At 46.7% G+C, this 24558-nt stretch overlaps 1 protein-coding gene across 1 annotated transcript in view; it reads right to left on the bottom strand.

The window, feature by feature from the left end:
- Window positions 1–24558, bottom strand: part of LOC103818710 (peroxidasin homolog) — a 42082-nt gene that overhangs the window by 13346 nt on the left and 4178 nt on the right. Inside the window, exons 2-11 of the mRNA XM_009093100.4 lie at window positions 20104–20175; window positions 12653–12724; window positions 12348–12419; window positions 9932–10003; window positions 8371–8442; window positions 6624–6793; window positions 4428–4545; window positions 2741–2910; window positions 2021–2293; window positions 1750–1866 (exon numbers count right to left, since the gene is read on the bottom strand). Of these exons, the coding sequence (XP_009091348.3) occupies window positions 1750–1866; window positions 2021–2293; window positions 2741–2910; window positions 4428–4545; window positions 6624–6793; window positions 8371–8442; window positions 9932–10003; window positions 12348–12419; window positions 12653–12724; window positions 20104–20175 (1208 nt within the window). The remainder of the gene's footprint in view (window positions 1–1749; window positions 1867–2020; window positions 2294–2740; window positions 2911–4427; window positions 4546–6623; window positions 6794–8370; window positions 8443–9931; window positions 10004–12347; window positions 12420–12652; window positions 12725–20103; window positions 20176–24558) is intronic.

Here is a 24558-nt window from a genome sequence, read left to right as displayed (position 1 = left end):
ACTTGCCCTATGTCCCGTGTGCTTTGACACGTGTGGATTTTCAGAACATTTTCAGCATGCAATTTGTCCTATTTGCACCTGGACACCCCCAGGTAGACCTGCTTTTATATTACTTCCTATATTAATATTGTCACAAAAGTGTTTTGTGTTGTTTCTAGATTTTGAAGGCATAACCATCACTGGAGGAGTTTGTGTGATAGTCACACATTTCATTTCCTTCCCAGCATCAATTGCCCTGAAATACCACCTTTACACACTGAGTTGTCTTCTCTGATCAGCTGGGAAGAGTTGGAACCCTTTTTCTTTCCTCCTAAGAATTTTCTTTGTGCAACCTGCAGATTTTTTTGACCCTTGATGGATAGCAAATCACTCTTCAATTATCCAAACTCTCTGTTTCATCAAATAAATGGGAACATTTGTCTTTCTAAATTTGCTGGTCTGATTTTTTGGTTTGGAAACAGTTGTTTCAATATTTTCTCTATTTCAGGAGAAAAGCTGAAAGCTAAACCATTTTAACAAGCCCAAGTAAAATTATCAAAATTTGTCAGGCTAGCAACTGTTTTTTAATGTACTCCATTTTCCTCCATTTATTCATCCTCTGTTTATTCATCCCAAATACCAAAACCCCTATGCTCTGGAAAGTGGCTTTGAGATGAGCAATGCTCATCTCAATGCTCCCCTCCTCTTGTCTTGCTTTCAGCATGTGAAAGCACTGTAAAGCTTCATTGGCTTTTTATTTATGGAGTGCTGAGTGCAAACCTGGTTACAAAGCAGTTATGAGCCTCACTTCTTGTCACTTGTTCTCCTTTCCATGTGCATAAGATATATTCTCTGGGAAGTGGAGGAAAACAGGTTAAAGGAGATGGAGAACATGCTGGCAGAGCAGAATTTCAGCTGGCCCTTCTTAACTCGGCGTCAGGACCATTGCTGTGGAAGCTGGAACACAATACCCACAAAATCTCCACAGCCCTAAACCATTAATTATGGCTTGTGAAGCATAAGGAAAAGTTGGAGGACCTCTGGGCCAAGCATTATTGGCTTCTGTCCCAGAAAGTGTTGGATGAGATCACTTCAGTGGAGCCAGCACTAACAATTATTTGAGACTTTAAAAGTTCACCACCACCTGTTGTCCCAAAATCTTTTTTCCTAAGCTATGAGAAAACTCTGAGGTGTGCCAGTGAAAGGTGCCCTTCTGCAATGTGCTCCACAAGGGCAGCAAATCAAGGACAATGACACAGAGCTGGCCCATGGTGGTACTGCAAAACAATTGGTGGAACCATCCCCAGAGTGTTAAAAAAAAAGTGTAGATTTGGCATTTAGGAACACGGGTTAGTGGTGAACATGGCAGTGCTGGGTTTAGGCTGGAATTCATGATCTTAGAGGTCTTTTCCCAATCAAACAATTCTCTGATTGATATCCATTGATTTGGAGTGTCCAGGGCTTGTCTTTTCAGAGGAGGTGGGAAGGCACTGCAGGAAGAAGTGTAATGCTTTCCATGGGTTTCATGCTGATGAAAACCATCACACTCCTTCCTTGTGACAGAGACCCAAGATGCTCCTTCCTCACAGCTTAACACCACCCTTGGTGATCTACAACACACTTCCTCGTGGCACTGGGTCTGTGCTGGTCACAATTTGTCCTGGGCCACCACTGCAATCCACCACCTTGGCCCAGCAGCTCAGGTGCTCCCACCCACACCCCTGGATGATGGCATGGGAGAGAGAAGCCACAAATGAAGTAAGGCAGTACCTGCCCTTGTCCAGGTAATCACTGGGGGAGGGTGACCCTCAGCAGAGCAGGGGAAATCCACACTTTGTCCCTCAGTTACTGTCTGATCCGTGGGAATGACGAGAAACCTGGGAGAATCTGGAAGGGAAAGCAATGGCTGAGCAGCAGGAAACACTAAGGCAGCAAACTCAGGGAGTTCATGGGAGTAGAACCAGCCACAAGACCCAAATACACCCCACTGACCAAGCACTGTGTCTCAGAACCCTCCTAGGATCAGCCTGGGAGCCCTGACCTTGCACTATGATCCTTGCTGTGGCCTGGATGGATCCCTCAGAGTTGCTGGCATTGCAGTTGTACTGTCCCTGCTCGGAGAAGCTGACGTTCTGGATGAAGAGTCCTCCAGAGCTGGTGATGGTGAAACGGGAATCCTGTGGCAGAGGAGAGCCCGTGCCAAGGGTCCAGCTGATGCGAGGGTGGGGGTGCCCAGAGACCCCACACTCCAGGGTGACACTTTCCCCAACCAGTACTTCAGTGTTCTGTGGCTGGATCACAAAAGTGGGCTTGGCTGGAAGGAAAGGAGAGATTTAGGAGCCAGCTCTGCTGCCTGCTCACTGATGGGCAGAAGTTGTTTGGACTCCTCTGCAACCCAGAAACCCACCCTGGTTCTTCCCTGACATCCAAACCCTCGCTGTGAGCAATGCCCTCAGCATCTTCCTGCCACCTCCGCACACCCACTGCCCAGTGCTGGAACATCCCCACACCCATGTCCCCTTCAGCCTGGGGAAGAATTTAGAATTCATCCCAGACTTCAAACTCCCTCCCAAATTACCTTCAACCCCTAAGCACCCTTTTTTCCACTCCAGTATGAACCCCTGAAGCTCAGGCCTTGCTTGCCTGCCTCCAGTCTCTCCCCCAGCACACCAAGAACACCTTAGCACATACAAAGCTTGGACTGACTCTGATTTAGCTCCATTCCCATCCCCAACTTGTAAAGGGGTGCAAAGCCAATTACATGGGGTGCCAAAATAGCGCAGCACGACCTCCTGTGTCTTGACCTCCCCAGCAATGTTCTTGGCCATGCACTGGTAGACGCCTTTATCCGACTCCTTGGTGTTTTGGATCATCAAGGTACCATCTTGCAACAGGTTCAGGCGGTTGTCATCTTTCATGTCAATCTTATTACTGAAAAAACAGCCACAAACAGGAAAAATCTGAAAGAATAAAGATTGGTGGTTCCCCCCGGGGGGATCCGGGGGCTTTGCGTTGCAGTAAGTTGGTGTTTCCTGGAGCTGTTCTGAGACTTCATGAAATTTGAAGCAAGAGTTCTGACTCACAGCACTGAAGTGCAGCTCCAGCTTTGATTTGCTCCCTGGGTGAACTGCTTTTTCTCTCCCCACTGATTACAGAGGACATTTACAGCCCATCAGGAGAGCACTCTGTTCCCGTGCCACAGCATCGCTGCCATTGTCAGGGCGTCCTGGCCTGGAAAGCCTGCTCCCCTTACTCACTAAGTGCAAATTTAACAATGAATTCATATTGTTCTTGTGTGCAGCCATTGCTATTCAAACTCCAGACTCAAAGGCCTGAGAGGAGCAAAAAGCTCTGAGAAGCCACCATGGGACCCCAACACAACTTGGACTCCAACCCAGCCCTAGAGCTGTGAAACATCTTCCTTTTCTCTGCAGTGACCTGTGACTTCTGGATCCCAGCCCGTGGCAGAAGGTCCCAGTGCTGCATCCCATTTGTCCCAGCACGAAGGAATCTTGGATGGCTGCAGATGATGGAAAGGGAAGAAGGGACCTCTCTCCCCCTAGGACAAAGGCTGAACCCACTATGCAATCTAATCTGCTTGCTGGGCATTTATTTAATTCCCCTGATGTCTCCTCTCTCCAGCCATATCTCGTTTGTTGAGCATTTATTATCATTATCCTTCTTACAATGCTGTCTTTGGGAGCCTGCCAGCATTTCCCTAACAAAACCTTCCTTCCAAAGGGACTTAACTCAGCCATAAACTTTTGCTCTGGGCTGAAACTCTGCCTGGTGGGGGGTTTGCTGAAGAAGCACACATTGATCATTTTTATTAATAACCAAGCCCTGCTCAGGCTTCACCAGACAAGAAGTTCATAAAGCAGCAAGGCAGCTTCACTTCCACAGTGGGCACAGAATATTTTATTGTGCAGCATTTCCCAGAACACTCTGGCATCTAGCACATAACCTATACAAGAGTTTGCAAATTCTGTCCTTCAGTGGAGCACAGCAATTTTTCCCCTGGGAAAGAAACCTTATACCTACCATGATCAGCCTTTAGTGAGAAGTGTCTCAGCAGTTAACAAATGGCAAGCATGGTGGCTGAGAGCAACATGAAACTCTAATTTTATTTTTTTCCTGATCAAAAGACAACTGCTTTCAGCCTGCAGAGTATGTTTATAGGAAAGTTATAAGCTCTTGGAATTCCATTACAAACACAGATGAAATATTTCAAATGCAGATGAAAACACCACTTGGATTACATGGTCACCAGAGAATGCTGTTAAAAGGAAGGTAAATATAACCCATGAAATAACCATTTCTTTATTCTTCTTTTTTTTTTTTTTTTTTTTTAACGTTGTGTGAAACAACTTTTGTAATTACAGGCAGGCACTGAAGAGCTCAGTGCTTGAAAACCTTTGCCACCCCAGGGCTCCTTGCCTGTGACTTACTTGTTGTGCAGCCAAATGATGGCTGGCTTTGGGTTGCCTTCTGCCCTGCAGGTGAAATAAACTGTGTTTCCCAGGAGCACATCGACGTCCTGGGGCTCTGAGGTTATTCGAGGCCTCTCTGCAAAACACCATTTGAACAGAACCCAGTCCAAAGCAGCCCAAAACCCCCTGCAGCCCAACTGGGGTATGGTGGGGCACACAACACCATCCTGCAATGCCCCAAGGAACAGGCACAGCCCCAGGCACAGCAGCATCCGCTCAGAGCCACCCCAAAACTCACTGACACCTGCAAATATCCTGAAGGAATAGCATCATTCACCTGTAAAGGCCCTGGGGAATTGCTGCTGTTCCTATTCCCAGTAGCTGGGCAGTGGATCAGTTCCCGCAGACCTGACTGTACAGGGGGTCATTAAAGAGCTGGTCCCTGTCTCCCCCCCAAAGAAGCAAAGAAGTCAGTAGCATCCTCACTTGGGTTGTTTTTCTGCCCTTGGCAGCCTGCAGCTTTCTCTCCACCTGAACACAGAGCCAGCTCCCTGCAAACCAAACCACTTCCTTCCCAACAGGATTTCATTCATTATGGCCCTAATTCATCATCCTGTCCCTATCCAGCCAAGCCTTTCACTGTGTTCTTCACTTTGAATGTACTCAAGCACCAAGCAAGTTAAACATGGAAAGGATGTGCTAAAACGGAGGAATTTATAGACAAGCTTGGAGTGCTTGATTGTGATTCAAAAAGCTTACCCATTTCACAATCTCCATGCTCACCAGTGATCCAGTAAAACTAGCTGGATTATTCCTAAAATTGAGAACCTGTCACCTCCTCCAATGGAAGGTCAGAGCCTTCACTCCTCAGACCACAAATTAATGGCTCAGAAAAAATCCCCAAAGGCAAACCCAGCCCAGCCCAAACCCAGCACAGCCCAAACCCAGCACAGCCCCTCAGTACAAAACAGTGACCCAGGGCAGATTTGCCCCTGTGGCTCACAGCTGCTCAAAGCCATGGGTTAATGGTACCAGCAGCTTTCAGACTGACTCAAATATCAGCCACCTGCATGGGTAGAGCTCTGTGCTGAACTCTCTGTCATTTGTCTTCCCAGCTGGCACATCACCAGGGTGAAAGCCAAATGCCAGCAAAATCTTCCCACCAGGTGCTCTGGTAATTTGACAAGACACCCCACTGTGTTTCCATGCCTGAACCAGAACAAATTTGCACGAACAGCTGTACTGTGGCACTGGGAGTGTGCTGGGGACAGCTTGCTGTGTGGCACAGCCACTCCATGTGTCCCCAGCTGCTTTCCCTAGGCCCTTCCTATCCCCCCTCCCTTGAGGTCACAGACCTGTTTGTGCCAACTCAACTCTTTGCATGGCTGTGCGCTAAATTAATCTGTGAAATTGTCAATTTATTATTTTTTAATAATGAAATCATAAGAGAAAAGCTGAATTCAAAAAGAGAAAAGCTCTCCAAAATCTAGCTGAGCTCACACATTTGGCTCACAGCAGGGCCATGCACAGCTGGACTGGCACATCCAGGGGGGATGCTAACAGCCAGCCCACGTGGGTGGGAATTTCTCAAACTGACTCTACCAGCAGCAAAGCACCATGAAACTACAGCCAATGTTTGTGCCAACCTCCACTTAAAAATCAGAGTTCTGTCTCACCTCCACTTAAAAATCAGAGATTTGTCTTTTTCTATATGAAATAACTAATTTTAAGTTCTTTTCAGAACAAAACCAAGTTTAAAACTCCAAGTTTAAAGACTAACAGCCTAAAAAAATCCATCAGTCACACCACAGTCAAACACAGCATTCAGCTCCATATCTGCAATGCCCTCCCTCAGGTTTCCAGTTGTGTTTCCTGCCACTGCAGCTCTCCCAGTGTTCCCCTTCTCTTCAGCCTAATGTGGGATATTTCCTCTAGTTCCTGGTCTGGCCACTGGTGCAGCAGATCCTTTACCAGCCCTACTCTGTGCAAAAAGCCAAGACAACACCCACCAGCCAAAACAGAGCTGCCTCCAACACCCCTGGGAATATCAGCTTCCTCCTGCAGCCCCACTGGGATTTTCCCATTTCAGCAGTGAAGGAGGGAGAAACTAGGATTCCAGCAGAGGGAAGAGGGAGGAAAAGGGCTGGAGGGATCAATCCGCAGCCCACAGCCCAGCTGCAGGGGCTGAGGGGGCCGATGGAGAGGCTGGCTCACCGCAGTTGAACTCCTGGGCGGTCAGCGTGGCGATGGAGCGGCCGTGCAGGTCCCGCGGAGCCTCGCAGGTGGCGGCGCTCTGGATGCTGCCCTGCTCCGTGTGCTGCTTCAGCAGCTCTGCCAGCCACAGCAGGTCACAGTCACACACCAGGGAGTTGGAGTCCAGCCGCCTGCAACAGCCAGCAAAAGGCAGCTAGCTGAGTGCCCAGGCTGCAGCTGCTGGGCTGCCTCCTTCTGCAGGGAGCACAGCCCTCCAGAGGGAAGGGTCACCTGGGTGCTTTGCCCTGCATTTGATTATATCCCAGGTGAAAATCTGAGGTATTTCATTGCCACGATGGTTAGCTAGGATGCCTGACCAATTAGAAAGATTTAATTGAAAAACGACCATAAACTGTTCCAGTTTCAAATAGAAATGATTCAGTGAAACTGGATTATGCAGTTTTGGGCTACTTGAGACACTGAAATGTTGGTTTTTTACCCTGGGATGGAGATTTCCACCTTTACTGAATTCTGTAAGAACTGCCTCTGTTAAAGCCTTTCTCTTTTGGCTCCAAAAAACCCTCCTCCTTTATTTATTTGTGGATGGGATCAGACCCTTCCTGTAACCAGCTGTGAGGGGTTGCAGCATTTCTGCACAACTGGAAGAACTTTTATTACTGCAGCACAAGCCTGAACCAGAGCAAATGGAGCTCCAGTGACCTCTCAGTGCCCCCAGCCTCTTGCCTGCACTGACCTCATTCCTACAAGCAGTGCTATCCATGAGGATAAATGAGGACTACAGGGGGATTAGTTTGTGCCTCCTTCCCCACTGACAGTTTTACAGTCGATGGGCCTGGGCCATTGTCATGGTTTTCAAAACCAGCACTGCCATCTAAAAACAAAAAACAAAATCCTAAATAAACAAACAAACAAACAAACAAGCAAAAAAGGAAGAAAAATCTAACACTTTCAGGGTCACATATTTGAGAATGTGAGATTTCACCCAGGGCCATGACCGAGTACTTTATAGACATCCCATCTTTTTCTCTGGCACCTACAGACAGCATTTCACAAAATATTCCCTCTTAAAGAGAAGTGAAGCATTTTACCTGCTTGCAGAAATCACCCAGGGCAGCAGTGAGAAATACATTACTTTATTGTACTTGAAAATCATGGCAGAACACCAAAATTCTTTACCTTTTGCATTTTTTTTTTCTCCCAAACACATCATAGAACTTATTTCCAGAGATCATAAAACCAAAGCAGGAAAGAAGTAAGCTGAAGAGACAGACAGGTTATGTGGGAATGGCACCTTGGGGAATTCCTGCATGGAAAGGGAATCATGCCCCCTGGCACTCCTCTGACTAATTTCAATCTAGAAAACGAGCCTTTTCTTTTATGACTATGATTTTTCTAACCATGTTAGATACTGATCTACAGACAAGTTCAAGGTCATATCCGTGACCTGGACTTTCTACATTTTTCAAGGATGTTTTATGGGTTCAAACCCTTGTGAAGGCTTTCCAGGAACGTTCATTCCTGTGGCATTATGAAGCTGTAAGCTGATTATAATTAGACACTAGCATAAAGAAACTTCTAAGTGCTTAAATAAGCTCTTAGAGCCAATCAAAACTGTTTTATAAACTTAGCAGTGGCCTTAGAAGTGCAACAACTAAAAGCTTTGCCAACCAGGCACATTCTGCCTCAGGCCCTGCCCATCTGATTGAAGATAAACAAGTCCTCTTTGCAGGCAATATTTTTTACTTACAGCCGTTTGAGGGATTCCAGTTGAGAGAATGTCCCTGGATGAATCCTGGAAATCTTGTTGTTGTGCAAGAAGCTGCAGTGGGAGAAGCCAAAACATTATTCAGTATTTGCACTGTGAGGATGAAAACACCCCAGGTCACAACTCGGTTTAAATGCAAAGGCCACTCATCAAAATGGAGCTCAGTGTTTAAATTCCATGTTTGCTGCCATGAGCTGGAGGGATTTCATCCCTTGGTGGGTGTGACATAACATGCCAAAGGCGAGAGCAGGTGTGGGCTGGAAACGGTGACTCAGGATGGGATGGAACAGGTTTGAACTGGAGCCTTCCAGTTTCTCTGCACAGCGAGGAGAAAGGGCACAAAATCCCCTCAGACTGGACCCACCCTCTGTTTTCTGGGCCTGGGTCAGCTCCAGTTTAGAAGGGATCTTTTCCTTCCCTTGTGCAGATGACGTGACAATTCCACAAGGGCAGCCATTGGTGTTAGACAACTCCTGCCTCAGACTCCATCTAGTTATTAACCCAAATCCATGAGCAAATCTAATTCAGACAACAGCCACCTAAACTGGGCTCATCTCTGAACAAAACTGAGGCAAATTCTCACTTCGAGAGTCTTAGCACACACACAAAACTCTCCAGCTCTTTGGGAGAAACCCTGATTGTGCTAAAATGCACAATATTAGTGGGGATCAAGAGGGGATCATTAACTCCCCATTCCCATAATGGTGGGGGAATTTACTTGTGTTGGTTACATCTAAAATTCATAAGAGACCATTGATAAAAGAGATGAAGCAATTTTAGTAGGTGGTGGAACAGGAGAGAACACAAAAGCAGCACAGCTCGAGTGCAAATGTCTGCACATGCACGTGTGCACCAGAGTCCAGCCTGGTTGCCCAGCCTGGAGGCTGAAAAACCTTCCTTTAAAATTTAAATCCAGAATTTTTGTTGGATCTAGTACAGTGACTGAGATCAGCCATGTACAGATCCAGGTCTGAATTTTCCTAAGGGTGTGGGATCCCACAGTTTTATTTCTTTGGCATGTATGGATATAAGGCACATTTCCACAGAGCCCAGAAAAGTCTGCTGGTTTCTCCATGGAGTGGGAACCACACATGGACTGTTGTGCTGGTGGCTCCATTACTGCTAGAAGCAATCCTGGGGAGCAGGAGACTCCATTTCCTTACTGCTTTCAAGAAGGATGTGTGTTTTTCTTGTTAGACTTTATCCCTTTTCCACCCCCCTTTTTTAGCTCACTCTGCCCAACAGTGACTAACGTTGCTGACCTTATGCTCAGAGTAAAATTTCACTTGGCTTGACCAGCTGTAGGACTTTTTGCAGATTTACTCCCATTTAGATGGAAACCTGAACATAAAATGGGAAATTCCCTTTACATCCTCAGTCACCTTCCCCCTCGGCAATTATGTAAAATCTCTTCCTTTACAGAAGTTTCTTTTTGCATTTTGGATATCACAGTCCATGCTAGCAAAACTGCTACACTAAATAAAGGGGTTTTCCCCCTTCTCCTCACCCTCTGAGTCCTAAGAAATATCCCATCTTTACTCACAGCCTTTCAAGTTTAGGCAGGTCACTAAAAGTCTCCAGCTCCAGACTTTCCAGGTTGTTGAAGTGCAGGTACCTGTGACAGAAATCACACACAGATTGAATTTAAAAGACAGAAGATCTTTCCAGATCAACCCACCAGTGCCCCCCAGGTGTCACCACTCATCTCAGGGCAGCTGTGGAGAAGCCAGAATCCATGTTAGTGTCCCCAGTTTCCACAGACAAACACAGTAGCCAGCTTGGCTTTTCTGCTAATACAGTTTAATATTTTTAGTTCCACTAAAATCCAAAGTGTGACCTGCCACTCCAGAGGCCAAGGGGACCTCCAGCCTGTCCCAGGTCACCTCTTGCCATCAAGAATAGAAATGAGGTGCCTGCAGAGCAGCTCACCACAATACCTGAGCCTCCCTGTTGCCATGAGCTATGACATTCACCAGCACAGCTGACACATTCCTGATCTTTAGATGGATTTTTTACAGTCCCCAAATTGCCTAAACGATTCCCCTTTATTTTACACAGGCATAAATTTCACAGCAGACACAGATTAATCACAGATCTACAAATACTCATTCTGCTATTGTAGCTGACTGAACTGAGAAATAATTGCCTAAGCCTCCACATGGCTGCTTGATTTGTAATGGAAGGATTCATGATAAATGGTCCAGTATCACAGGGGGTGACTCAGATTCTGCACTGGAGGGTCACAGTGGGGAAGACAGGGACGTGCTCCAATCACTCTCAGATGCCTGCTGAGATTGCTTTGGACCTTGAGGAAAGCATCTGATCCTGCCCATCACTTGGGTTATTCTTTTTCTTGAAAAGCTGGCTTGTGGGGACAGGAGAACGGGGTAGGATTTGAGCAAAGCTATTTCTTCTGGAGTTAAGCCTGCCTGGGATTGAAAACAGATGGGACTTTCAGCGGGTTGTTTGTTGGTTTTGAGGGTTTGTTGGTTTTGGTTTTTTTCTTTTATTCATGACATCAAGTCTGGAACACTCACTGCTGAAATATCCCTGTGGGCAGCATCAGCTCTCTAAGCTCAGCTTAAAGCCAGTTCCAGCTTCCTAAATTTTCTCCCAGGCATCCTTGCTGAGTTGGCTGACGAAAAACGACATTGTACACAGGCTTGATGGCACACCTATTGTTAGGATTGCCTGAAACTTCCAGTTATGCTCTGTCCTCTTGTGCTGTCAACCTGGAGAACAAGCTGGATCCTATTCCTTTTACAGCAAAGTCCTTGGTCACATTCCAGCCCTATAAATGCTGCAGCTGGGAACAATTCAGGAATTAGACCAGTTTCACCTTTGGTCCCTGCTCTCCAATGACACAATTCCTATATTTAAATTATTTAGGAAGAATAAATCCTTAGGAAGGAATTGTTCCCTGTGAGGGTGGAGGAGTCCAGTCCCAGGGTGCCCAGAAAAGCTGTGGCTGCTCCATCCCTGGAAGTGTCCAAGGGGTTGGATGGGGCTGGGAGCAACCTGGGATGGGGGAAGGTGTCCCTGCCCATGGCAGGCCTTTGGAATGAAATGAGCTCTGAGATCCCTTCCAAGCCAAACCATTCAACGTATCTGTGATTCAAATATCCAAACTCACACTCTCTCCACCAGTCCCAAGGAAGAAAAATCCAGTCCCAGTTTAGGAAGGCACTTCAGAAGAGTCAGACCTCAGTCTGCCCATCTCACCTTGAGAGTGGTGCACTAAGAGTCAAAACCCAAACATTCTTTGAATAAACAGCAGAGTTTTGCCCCAGACAGAAGGGGAGCAAACGGGGATTGTTGGAGTGATGGACTCCAGCTGCCAGGAAAGCACACAAGGTTCCCTCCCTCCAGCCCAGATTCAGCTTGAGTGCCACGCAGCTCGAGGGAAGGTCATGACTGTGTTTGTTTGGTTCCATCATCTTCCCCCACTGCAATTTCCAGATGCTTTACAGCATGGGAGCACCACCACCCTGGTAGCTCCCAGGGATACTTGGCTGCCCCAGCTCTCAGCTTGCACTGCATCCATTCATTTCCAGCAGAGCTTTGGGTGAGACAGAAAATCAACCAGCACCCTCAATTTAAGGAAAGAGGAATCCCCAGACACAAACCCAGCAGAGCCTTCTGCTCCCAGCCCTCCTGCAGACCCCTCTCTCCTCCCTCATGAGGTCCTTGGAAATAAAGACCATCAGAAGCACAGCTGGGTTCTTCCTATGCTCCAGAGGTTTGGGGGCAGGAGGAAACATATGGAACACCAGCAGGAAGAGACCTCAGCACTGACTAACCAAAACCAATACTCAGAACAGCTGTTGTGAAATGAACCCAGTGTAGTCTGGCAAATCTGGATGAGAAAAGAGCAGAAGCTTCATCCTACCCCTTGCTAAGAGCCTGCTGCTCCCCAAGGCTGGGAGCACAGCATGCAAACAAGGCTCATCTGTACTTACAGCTGCTCCAGGGAATGGAGCCCGTGGAAGGCACGTTGCTGGATGCTCTGGATTTCATTTTTATAAAGGTAGCTTTCAAAAGGAGAGAAAGGAAACAGCATTAGGGGAACTGATCAGCAGTTGTGTTCTAAAAAGTCACAGGCAGCAGCAATGACCCTCAGAACTTGCTGCCTGGGTTCAAGGGCAATGTTTTATACCCCTGACACTCAACTCCAAACACACACAGTACATCCTTGACTGGCAAATATTAAAAGTGGGCTGCTAGATTTTGAAGAGGTCAAGAAATTACTGAGCTATCAACTCACAGGTATTTCAAATTCTCCAGATCTTCAAAGGATCTTCTCACAATTTGTTTTATCTGGTTATTGTTCAGCAGCCTGTTGAAATCAAGAAAGAAAAACACAGCTGGTGAAGTCAGCAGGTGTGAGATTTGTGGAATTTCTGTTCTTGGATGCCCACTGAAAAATTCTGAGGCCAGGTGTCTCAGAATTTAGGATTTAATGGGGTTAGCAAGTCAAAGTTTGGGTCCTCACACCAGCCAAGGCAGTGAGAAGGTTTCTCACCCAGAGGGGCTAAGTACTTCCAATATTGCAGTGTTCAAAGTATTTTCCTTACCTTTTTCCACAGTTTTCATCCCAAAGTGACAATTTCATTCAGGAAAGGGATGAAGGGATGGGAGGCAGGCAGAAAGAAGCAGTGGGGAGTAAGACATTAAATCATTGCTGCCACTCTTGTCCAACCATGCTGGGTTTTGGAGGTGCCAGGTTGTGTTCAACAAGTGAGCAGGGGAGTGCAGAAGTACAAATGGAGTTTAAAACACCAGTTCCCAGTGGAGTTATAGGAGCCACAAAATGCTAATAGCTTTGCTCTAATCACTTTGTAACTGATACCCACAAATGAGAAAGAAATAAATTCAACTTTGACTCCTGAGGCTGCTCAGAGACAACCTCTTTCGATCTCAGGAGCTTTGTGCCAGATTTTAATCCAAAGCCTCTGGGCCACGTGGCACTGGAGAGCCCTGTGACACCAGTGTGTGCAGTTGCCATGGCTGTGTGTGCAACTGATGGCTGGTGCCAGTGGCCAGGAACAGCCCAGCTCTGCAAGAGCCACGCTGTGCAGCAGTGTAACCACAGAGCTGAGCCCTGCAGAGCTCTGCTGCAGCCCCTGCCAAGCCCAACACGGAGAAAGCACAATAAATCACTTATAAATAGCTCCCTAACACACAAAGTGGAGCTGCTCCTCGTGGCTGCCCGGTCACACTCCCGGGGGCTCTCGCTGTGGCTCCCACTGAGGTTCAGGTCTGGCAAAACTCAGAGCTGGTGGAGCTGAATAGCCCAGAGGAAGGATTTCACCAGCCACCACTCATTTTTAAAATTCCTAAATGGAGCTGTGGGCAGAGAAGGAATTTGTGACTCTGTACTACAAAGATTTATTTTTCAGGTGCTGTAGGAAAAATAGCAATTTCTGTGCAGCAGCCAGACCCTACTATGTTGGGTCACATTAAACACATGTACTGGAAGTGCATTTTACAAGTTGATTTTTGCCTTAGCTCTGCTCCTCAGAAACAATCTGCCACCAGGCAGCAGGTGAGAAGACAGTTCAGCACTTTCCCTGCAGCAAAACCCAATCTTTTCCCCACTTTTCTGGACAAAAAAAGAGCAGCCAAGCCTCTGTCATTACAAGCCAAGGTTTTCCTGGCCAAAAACAGTTTGTGCAGGTAAAGGATGGAGAGAAAAGACAAAGAGATGGGAAGAAAGGGTAAAAAACTTGTGGGAAAAGAAGATGAAGGTGAAATCAAACACCGCAAGGATGACAGAGGAGATAGAAGATGTCAGAAGCACACACACATGTGTTGGTAGCTTCACAAGATCTCTCCAGGCAGCTGAACCAGACCAGCTTCCCACCAGCTTTTTCTCAGGTGGAGAACTACACTGAGGGTCAGAAAAAGCATGTGAGAAACCCAAGAGGAAACAACTTTGTAAGTCAGGCAATGAGGGGTTGAGAAAAACCTCATTACCCTGGATTTGCTCATCCTCCCTGGATTGGCTGCCCTGACACCCCAGGTGAGGGTGCCACTGCCAGGCTGCACATCCCAGGGCTGGGCACAGGCAGCCTGAAGAGGTGAAGGCAGAGAAGGCTGGAAAGCTCCTGCACAGCTGGAAGCAATGGCTCCACACACAGAGCTGAGGTCAAACAGCCCGGGCTCACTCTTAAGGATGCAAAAATGATGTCAAGTCCTTGGAACACACGATCCCACTTTGACAGCCAGCCATGCTGAGTGGAAATACAGTCCCTGAGCATCAACCCAAAAGTTTATTTGATGACTGAACACCCAGGGTTGGAAATGACTGCCTGAGGGCAGTGTGGGAGAGGACTTTTGTCTATTTGTCCACAGGACCAAGACAACCCAGGCACCAGCCCTGCTTCCTTCCTGCCTCATCAGCTTTCATCTCTGGCCAGAGCAGGACAAGGCAGATCCTGCTCTGGTTTCTGAGCCTTGGTCCCACTTCTGAGTGTAATTCCCATGGATGTGAGCACCTGGCACACACCTGGCAGTGGCCATTTGCCTCCCAGGGGACAGGTGGCAGTGACCAGGTGAGCAGGGTCACACCAACAGCCTGAGCAGCCCCATGCAGCAGCACAGTCTGGAGCTCTTTGCTGATTGCTAACTTTAATGCTCAGAGTTCAGACCAGGACTGATCTCCACTGGGATTTCAAATTCCATTCTGTTGTCTGGCTGTGTTTTGAGGCTATTTAAAAGCATTATCCCATTCTGTTTTGTTGTCTTGGCTATTTTGTACAGTCCAAGGGAGTGTAATCACTGACCCAGCCAAATAAGATGAATCCTGGAAGTTCAGATGGCAAACAGCACACAGGGCTCTTATCTCATCGTCTGATACTTAAAAATTTGTTCATGGCCTGATTTAAGAATAAGAAGTGAATGGAAGAAGCCATCTCTGCTTCCTGTCTCAGGATTCCCCATTGTAATGGAAGGATAAGTCCTGGAAAACGCTGGAAAGTGAGATAATGCTGAAGTCCCTAATAGCCCACTCATTCCAAAATGCTGCTTTCAGAGAAAACCACGGACAAGGCAGCACAGCTGGCTCCTGGAAAGAGCTTGGATGGCTCCTGCACAGCTGCCTGCTCCTTGACTCCTGTGCAATTCACCCAGGCAGAGAAGTGTGCCAGATCCTGGCATGGCCTGGCTGCTGGTCCCAGCTGCCATCCATAGCCAAAATGCCCAAATTCCTGCTACCCTTAGAGGGCTGAAAGCTGGGACCCAGATCTGCTGGGAATAAATGCTCTGGCAGACAGAGGCTGGGAAGATCATTAACTCTCTCATTATCTTAACCACACCCTGTAGCAAAACAGGCTAAATTAAAAGTATCAGAAGCACGTTTCCTGGCAATAGGATGGGGCATTCCACTTCATGCCCCAGGAACTGGACTCCACATAAGTAGGAGAACTCAATCACACAGGTTTTATTCCTGCCAAACTCCTCTGGGATGTTTGAGCTATACAAGCACCATGAGATTTGGCACAGATTCACCAAGAGAACATTTTATATCCTCTTTCCTCTAGGTTTTATGTGCTGACTGCCTCTCCTTTCTCCTTCCCCACCCTCTCTCTAGGTTTCCAGGCACAGGCCTGGAAGTTTCATGAAATGAGTGGTTTTCTGTTTTGAAGAATGTATTAAATGATGTGACAGGACAGAATACAGACTCAAACCATGTTCTCTTTCCTCCTTTCTTTTGACAATCCACATGCTGCAGCATTGTGACAAAACAGCTCTTTTTTGCCTCACACCATTAATAGAAATCATCACGCAGTGTATTTAGAGGGGGAGAAAAATTGAGTTTTATGTTCAACCACACATTCCCCCTTGTTGACAGAATGATCTGGAAAAGTTATTTCCCACATTTAAGGGAGGAACTTTTATTCTGAGATCCAAGCAGGCTCTGACATCCCCTCCTTGCTGGCAGGAACACATTCTCTCAGGAGTTACTAGAGAGTAAAAGGCAGAAACTCCACATTGCTGCTCTGTTCACTCTGAGGCTCTTCACCTAAAGCAGAGCTGCAGGACTCACCAGAAGTGTTTTACTCCCACCTGAGCAGAAAGAGGAACGTGATGTGAGCAGTGAGAGGGCAGAGGGCTGGGCAGAGGCACAAGCAATGTGGTCTCCACAGAGTCCCTTCTCTTGCTTCAGGAACACCAAAATACACACTGGGGATGTAAAGGATGTACAGAAACTTTGGTCCCTGGCTTGGACGTTTCTGTGGGTGCTGGAGAGACCCAGGGAGCAGCTGCCCTTTGGCTGTGGTTTGAAAATACAGCAGTGAACCAAAGGGGTTGACAGGGCAGTGACTCCTGTGGGAATCACAGGGGTGTCATCATCCATCCCCACCCAGAAATGACCTAAAGGAGCAAAAACTGGAAAGCAGGGAGAGGCTGTGCCTCACCATGGGCTCACAGCATTTCCTTTCTCTCCCACAGAGAGAAAGCTCTGAGCTAATGTTGGCTTCAGCCATGCAGCAAGTGATGGCAAACTGCAGCAAAACATCTGGGGATGGCACACAAGAGAGGTTTTGCCTCACTCTCCCCACTACTTTTTCTTTTTTTTTTTTTTTTTTTTTTTGTACCAAGGGGAAATGTTAAAAGTTTAAAAATACCCACCACCACCTGCACAAATGGGAGCAGGGCAGAGCCAGCAGGAGGGGACAAGGAAATCTTACAACTCTCTGAGATGTTCAGCCCAAGAGAACTTCTCCACCTGCACACAGGAAGCTCCCAGTGGTGCAGGATTTAGGATACCTGCTCATTACCTGTGGTGCTGCACCAGGAGTGCCCAGCTGGAAGCAAACAGTGACTGTGACTCTTCCACAAACAAAGCTCCTGGTTTTAATGCTAAAGTAGTGCTCTGTGATTGATCAAATCTCCCACACCAGAGGAAAGCAGAGGGGAGGGTCTGAACTGTAGTACAGCCCCACTGGACATCCACACAGGCTCCTCTCCTGTCAGGCTCTCAACCCATTTCCCTGCATCCAACACAGGCTACAAAGGTTTCCTTTTCAGGGTGGTTTATAAACTGTCAAACTTGGACACAGAACAGCCACCCTGCCCTAAAGGAGATGGAGAACAGAAGCTTCACCAGAATCTGCTGCTCTTCCTCTGCCATTAGTGGGAAAAGCTCTTTTAAAAACATTTATTTGCTTATGGAAGATTTGTTTAAATTCAATGGCAGAAAGCTGCAAGCTCAGAGCTCTGCAAGTGGAACCTGAGCTATTTTATCCTCCAAACCTCTCACTTCAAATTTTCTGGACAAATTTTCCCAGGAAGTCTCTCAGGGATTTTAAAGGATTTATTCTCTTTATCACTTGAAGAGCTATCTAAGTCCTCAGGCAAAATTTACCATCTAAGAAACACAGCAAATTCTTCAGCCCTTGTCAGTTTTGATGTGGGAATTGGACAAACCAAAGCTCCTGGAGTGAAATTTTCTTCAGGAGTGTGAGGTCCAATGTTCTCTCAGTCAGTTATCAAACTCTTCAGCCGTGGGAGTTTACTACAAGTGTGAGAATGACTGAGTGTTCCAGTCTGCTGGCCAGACCAGGAAATACAACTAAGCATAAGAACTACTATCGAAATGGAAAGGTTGCCTTGGCAAATCAGGTTCATTTTCAGAATCCAAACATAAAAAGGCAGTATTTTGTTAGAGCAGTGTTTCACCTGGTCCAGTATTCCAGCTCTGACAATGGCCACAGGACACTGTTGAGGGAAAACAGGAGTGTCTGCCCACCATCAGTGAAAATACACTGTTCTTTCTGCCCTGGCACCCCAAATCATGAGCTCAGGGATGCCAGGGGGGCATTCCTGCCTATTCCCTCTAGCATCTGCTCATGGACTTGCTGTCCTTGAGGTCTCTGTCCAGGAAGGTGTGGAGACAGAAAGGAAAAAGAACTGGAGACATTCACAGAGCTCAAACAGGTGCTAGAGAGAGACAGGTCCCTCCCCTCAGCCAGGCTCTATCTGTATCTACTCTGCACAGAGTGGAGGAGTCAGAAGACAGAAGCAAAATCCTGCAGGGGTCAGAGACCTGCCCAGTCCAAGGAGCTGGCAGGGCAGGAATTGGGACCTTTACAAAGCTCAGCAGGTTGGGTGGAGCCTCTGACCCAGTGAAGCCCTGCCAGCATCCTCCTTTTCCCCAGGGCTCTGCTGAAACTCGCTGGTGGTCCTGGGAGCTGATGCCAAACATCTGCCTGCAGCACCCTGAGATGACATCATCTGGAACCCTTTGTTCCCTCACTCAGGAGAGCTCCAGGGAAGGAAGAGCAGGGCTGGAGATCAAGAGGCCTCAGCAGAGCTTGGTGATAAGACAAAACCCTACAGATTTGGACTCTATTATCTCTCTAGATAGTGTTCTCTCATTTATTTGCTATCTCAAATTACAGACATCCATCCAAAGCATCCTTTGTTCCCTATTTTTTTTGGCAACTAAGTACCACACAGTGCTGTTTGAGAGACCAGCCTGAGCTGTTCTGGATGAACAGCACCAGTGGCAGTGAAGTTTTTGATCAGCCCACTTGAAGAGCACCTGTCCTGGCCAGAACCAGGGTACGCTGAGCATCCTGCACTCATGGCTTGGCCACTCAGCCCCACACACAGAGTGCAAGGATCTTTGGCAAACGCTGATTTTTCAAAGATAACACTTCAGCAGGTCTCAGTAGTAAAGTCCTGCTGTAATCCCACTTTTCCTACAGCTACTTAGTGTTGACTGAATTCCTTATTGCCCAGGTTTGCCTTCCTTCAGCTCTGCCACCTTCACAGGATCAGGGACTTCAGATGGCTCAAGGCCAGAGAGAAAAAGCAACCTGAATTTCTGTTATCATTTGGGATCATGGATGTACAAACATCTGTCAGGTTCCCAAAGGAGCTGCCCTGCCTCACTGAGGAATTTCACTTGGACCTGGAAATCCTATGGCTGTTAGCACCGTGTCACAGCTCAAGCAATTAGATCTGAGTCCCAACATCCCAACTGCATCCAGTACAGTGCTGTGCTGACACAGCTTCTGGTTCTGATTTGGGAGATGCTGTGCTTGCAGCTCCTTGGCTGCGGGGTGCAGATGCACTCAGATCTGTCTCCAAGCCCTCAGCCCTGCAGCAGCCAGAAGGAGCAGAGAATCCCAGGATTCCCTTTGGGAAGAGTGAGCAGCTGGTTAGTGCAGCAGTGTGTGCAGTGATGTGAGAGTGTGATACAAGACTGGAGGGGCAGCTTTCCACCCCCATTCCTACCTGGAGCAGGGTAGATGTAGGCACCTCTCCTAGGGCCAAGGGAAAGATGGCATTTGAAGGATGCTCAGTGGAACTCACACAGATCAACTGAAGTGGTTCATGAGTTAGAGGAGACCATGGAAAGGAAGATGATTTTAATCCACCCCTCCACTGTCTTGATCCCAGATGGGAACTTCCTTTATGGGCTACTCTAAGGCCATACCTGCTCAAACATCTTCAGTCAGTGCTAGAGCACATCATCATGTTATTTTTAAGCAGAGAGGTTAATTGTGAAAAATGAAAGTTATTAAACACCACATTTTTCAAAAAAGGAAACATGACACAGGGTGGAACAGATGGAATTTTAAAACTTTGTCTGGATATGCACAACTTGACTGAAATAAATAAAAGCCCAAGGCCACTTTTAAGCCATTTTAGGGAACAGTGCTAACACAAGTAATAAATGGATCTCCTTGGAGTGCAACTCACAGTGTGTTGAGGTTCTTCAGTCTTCTGAAGGCTCCAGGCTGTATCTCCTTGATGTGGTTGAAGCGTAAATCTCTAAAAGCAGAGGATATAAACAAGTCATTGGACCAGGGAAGGGAGTGGGGAAGGAGTGGGGACAATGGTTGGGGTCTGCAATGTCAGGCAAAAGCTGGGACAAGCCTATAGTAATAAAATTCTTTGATTCCACAGAAAACCAGACACTAAAAGGACTCAAGGGATCATTCCCATGAGCACCAGAAAAGAGTCTGCAGCAAAACACCCCAAGTTCACATGCAATTACTCTTGCATCTCACCCTGATTTGTAGAGGAACACACATCATCACATGGATCCACAATTTAGCTCCCTGCTGAAACTATTTTTGCCCTAGAATGGTTAAATCTGCTCAAATAACCTCATATAATAAGAATTTTCCATTTTGCTCTGCAATGCTCCAAGACTCACAACAGCTTATCTCTGCCTGCATTTCAGATCTGTGCCAACTGCAATTAGAATTACTGGAGTCCAGGGGATTCTGGCAAATTTCAAGGGCTGCCCGTGGAACTACATCAGCTTGGAACCCAAAACCATGGGGTTTGGATTGCTAATGGGATAATGAAATAAGAGCTAAGTGGTTTAACCTGGTTAACCAAGGATAAACACATCTATAGGGAACGTGGTGCATTGATTTGGCACCTTGCATAGCCCAGTGTATTATAACAAATCACAAAAGCTGACAAATGGGGATTGCTGCAAGTTTCTGTCCAAAGCACACACTGAAGTGGATTTTTTTCTCCTGCACTGCTTGATCTATCACATTTAGGGAATACACAGCTATTTTTTCATGTTAAGACAGCCTTTTAAGGGCATTTTCTTTAAGAGGAAAAAAGCAGTTTGCAAAATGTAGTCATTCTATGCTAAAAAATTCATAATAAATTTTCTTGCTTTTTAGCAGAAAATGTTGGGCTTAACTTGCATTGCTTCAAATGTGCATTTTCTCAGAGGGAGTTCTATATCTTTCTTCCCTGACAATGTGAATTTGAGGGTATCTTCATGGATTTTTCCAGGAAATGGCTGCCACCACAAAGCCAAACACAATTAAACCCTGGCAGCAGTGACAGCACAGTGTGCTGCCTCTTCTCCATAGCCTCGTTAAAAGGAAAGGAGAAAAGACCAGACCAGGAGAAAAGGTGAAGAAATGCAAACTTGATTTACAGCCTGCAATGCACCAACACCAGCCCTGCTGCCCTTGGGGGGGTGTAAAGGGCCCTGTAATTAGTGCAGGCAGCTGGCTGCAGGTAATAGGGAACATTACAAATACATGGGAGGAGCACACAGGGGTCAGGGAGGGCAGCAAGCAGTGAAATGGAAAATCCAACTTCGGGTCACAGGCTGCAGGTGAGGGCAAAAAGCTCTGAGTGTTTTAATGAATGGAGACAACTGCAGTCCTTTAAACTGCAGTCCTTTAAACCACACAGAACTAGAGTTCTTTTTAAACTACACTACCCCCAAGGAGCATGTAATAAAGCTTAGCTCATTGTTTTAATGAAACATTTTAATTTTTCTTCAGTTTTTCAGTTCCAAATAAGGCCTTTAGATGATTCTCTGCACCTCAGCTATCTTTGAGTCCTTTGGAAAGTTCTTTTTGGTTTGCTCTCCATCACAAGGGCAACAGCTTTCCCCACAGACAAAAATGGAACAGAAACACTGCATCCCTTCTCTGAGCACTTCATTACAAGGAATGATGTGAAATAACTGGAGAGAACCCAAAACAAAGCAATGGGAATGATATGAAGTCTAGAAAACATGACAATGAAAAGAACTGAAATTGCTTATTTAACCATAGATAAAATAACTATAACAGGAAATTGCTACAAATAGACAGGGCAGATAGTCACTGACTGAAACTGCAGATTCAGGGTTTTTTTTAAATATCTCAATTAGCAAGGCTCATAAAACACCCAGTGCACTCCAGGTGAGATAGGCATTAGCCACACATGGTTTAGGCAGGTGAATCCTGCCCTGGAGCATGGACCAGGCTATTCTGCCCTCTGTACCCCAGACAGCATTAAAAGATACCAGTGCTGATGTCCCTGCACAGCAAAGAATGTCCCTGGGCATGCCGAGGAACCTGCATATCCCTCTTTACCATGAAAAAAACCCCAAGACTTTGGCTCATCCTTGGTGTTTTCACTCCAAACCTTGCCTCAGCTAAAGCCTCGCCGGCAGTGAAGGGCTGCACTGGGAATCCCTGGCTTGCATGTGCTGGATTGAGAGCATTGCCCACAGAGTTTGTCTCCTCTCCCACAGAAACACTTGTTCCTCTCTATTCCCAGGGCACTCATTCTGGAAATTCACATTTCTGCTCAGGAACAAATGTGCTTTTTACAGGGACTCACCAAGGACCTCTCCCAGGGCAGCTGCTCCATGCCACAGCAGCTGGGCTCCCTCCCTCCTGCCCACTTCTTTCCACCTGGGAATTTGAAAAATGGGGGAAAAAAAATAATCCCTCATGATTTAACTCTCCCCCACGATTTCAAGGATGGCAGTCTGGGATTACAAATTACCTTCCCACAGGAACAGCTGCTGCTAAAGGATTCTGGATCCTCTTCTGCCTTCACACAGAGAGGAGGCCTGGGACAGCAGCACCACCCAACACAGATCCCTCTGGACAACACCAGTTTGACTGGCTCAGTTTAAAATCTCACCAAGCCCTCATGCTCTGACAGGAATACGACCTGGAATTTGTGGCTAATCCTGGATATGCTGTAGAAATCACTCACCTTTTCTGAATTTGGGAATTATTGACAGAGACTACAAAGAATGCCAGGATTTGCCCATGGATGGGGGAAATGGATCTTTACAGAATTACACAGTCTGAGCCTCTCAGCTGCTATCAGAACAATCATCCCTGCAAGTCTTCTGTTAAATAATTATCAGTGATTAGCACATAAAGCAATCAATGGCTTTTACAAGAAACTTCCACTTCTGTTTAATCTATTTAGGCTTTCACAGACTCATGTATTACTATGTTAACTAAGCAGATAATTAGCTACAAGAGGCGTTTTACTGCAGTTCTCTGGAAATTACTGGGTTTGTGTCATTGAGGAATCCTTTGTGCTCCCAACGCTGTGCACAGCAGTGATGCTGACAGCTCTGCCCAGAACTGGTTGGAAAGTGGCAGCCACACAATCACCACCAAAAATGACAGAGAGAGTAAAGGTGCTTTTACAGAGATCAGATGTTGATGTTCCTCCCAGTGTTTCCAGAGGAAGGGAGGGTGTGAAAGACATCCTATAAAAATATCCTGTAAGACAAGTTTCCACCATACAGGAAGAGCCAGGACATTTACCAGAAAGATGCTTGTTCCTCACATTTATCTGCACAACATCAGAGTCAGCTCTGCAGGTTCCCCAGTCCTGCCAAACCACTCCAGTCCTTGCTGAGATGGAAATGAGGTCTTCCAGACTCACTGTCATCAGCTCCCCAACTCAGGAATGTCCCTGTTGGCTTTAATAAATGACAGCCTTCATCCCAGAACCCCTTACATGGACAGCTGAGCCCTGCCAGCCCTGAGAAGCAGATGAGGAGACCATGGGGAGGCTCAGGGCTGGGCATTTTCCAAGTCCTGGCTATTTTGGGCCTTACCAGCTTAAGACATCAAGATCTGGCTTTTCAAAGAGTGAAGAGGAAGGAAAATATGTTGAGCATGGAGATGCAAGGAAATGAAATGATGGGATCATGGTTGAAACAGTGAAGAGCAAGCAGCTGCAGGGAGCCTCACTCTGCAGAACAGGCTGTGGTTCCCTGCTGCACTGCCACACCACTTATTTTGTAGATTCAGGAACACTAGATTTTAATTAAGAAAATTACCACAGGCATTCCTGAACCCAGCTTTTCAAGATTTCAGTTCCCACAAACAGGAGTCAGGTTTTGTAAAGGGCTCCCTCTGCGTCAGCTGGGGCAGGAACTTGACCATAATCCAGCAGCCAGTGTACCAGGCTGGTTTGATCTCACTTTTTCTGTCCATGTAAGCTGCTGGGAATGCCATGCCTGAAAGGCAGTCCCAGGGCAGGAGGGATCTGCTGCTGGTGCCTCATTCCTGGTGGGATCATTTTAAATACCACCTGGCACCCCCCCTTTAGCTCTTTCCTGGAAGGGTAGGGCAGAGGATTACCTCCAAAACATAGTTTTGGTCCTGAACATGTGTTCAAGTAGGAAGATTACATAAAAAAAAGCTGAATTCATCAGTGTTAGATAATTTGAGCTATTATTTATTAGCAGTGGGATGAAGAGTAGAGCTTGATCCCACCCAAAGCAGCTGAATCTATTCTTGGGCATTCATGGCAGCATGACTCTCTTCACCTAGTGCATAATTCCTTTGCACCATTTATCCAAGATACATCAAAGGAAGAAAACTTTCCCTCCTCCTGAAGTGTGTTCTGACCCTGATTCAGAGG

This window comes from Serinus canaria, chromosome 20, assembly GCF_022539315.1.
Source record: "Serinus canaria isolate serCan28SL12 chromosome 20, serCan2020, whole genome shotgun sequence".
Lineage (NCBI taxonomy): Eukaryota > Metazoa > Chordata > Aves > Passeriformes > Fringillidae > Serinus > Serinus canaria.
The sequence above is the reverse complement of the archived record's forward strand: the minus strand, read 5'-3'. Positions and strand labels throughout refer to the sequence as shown.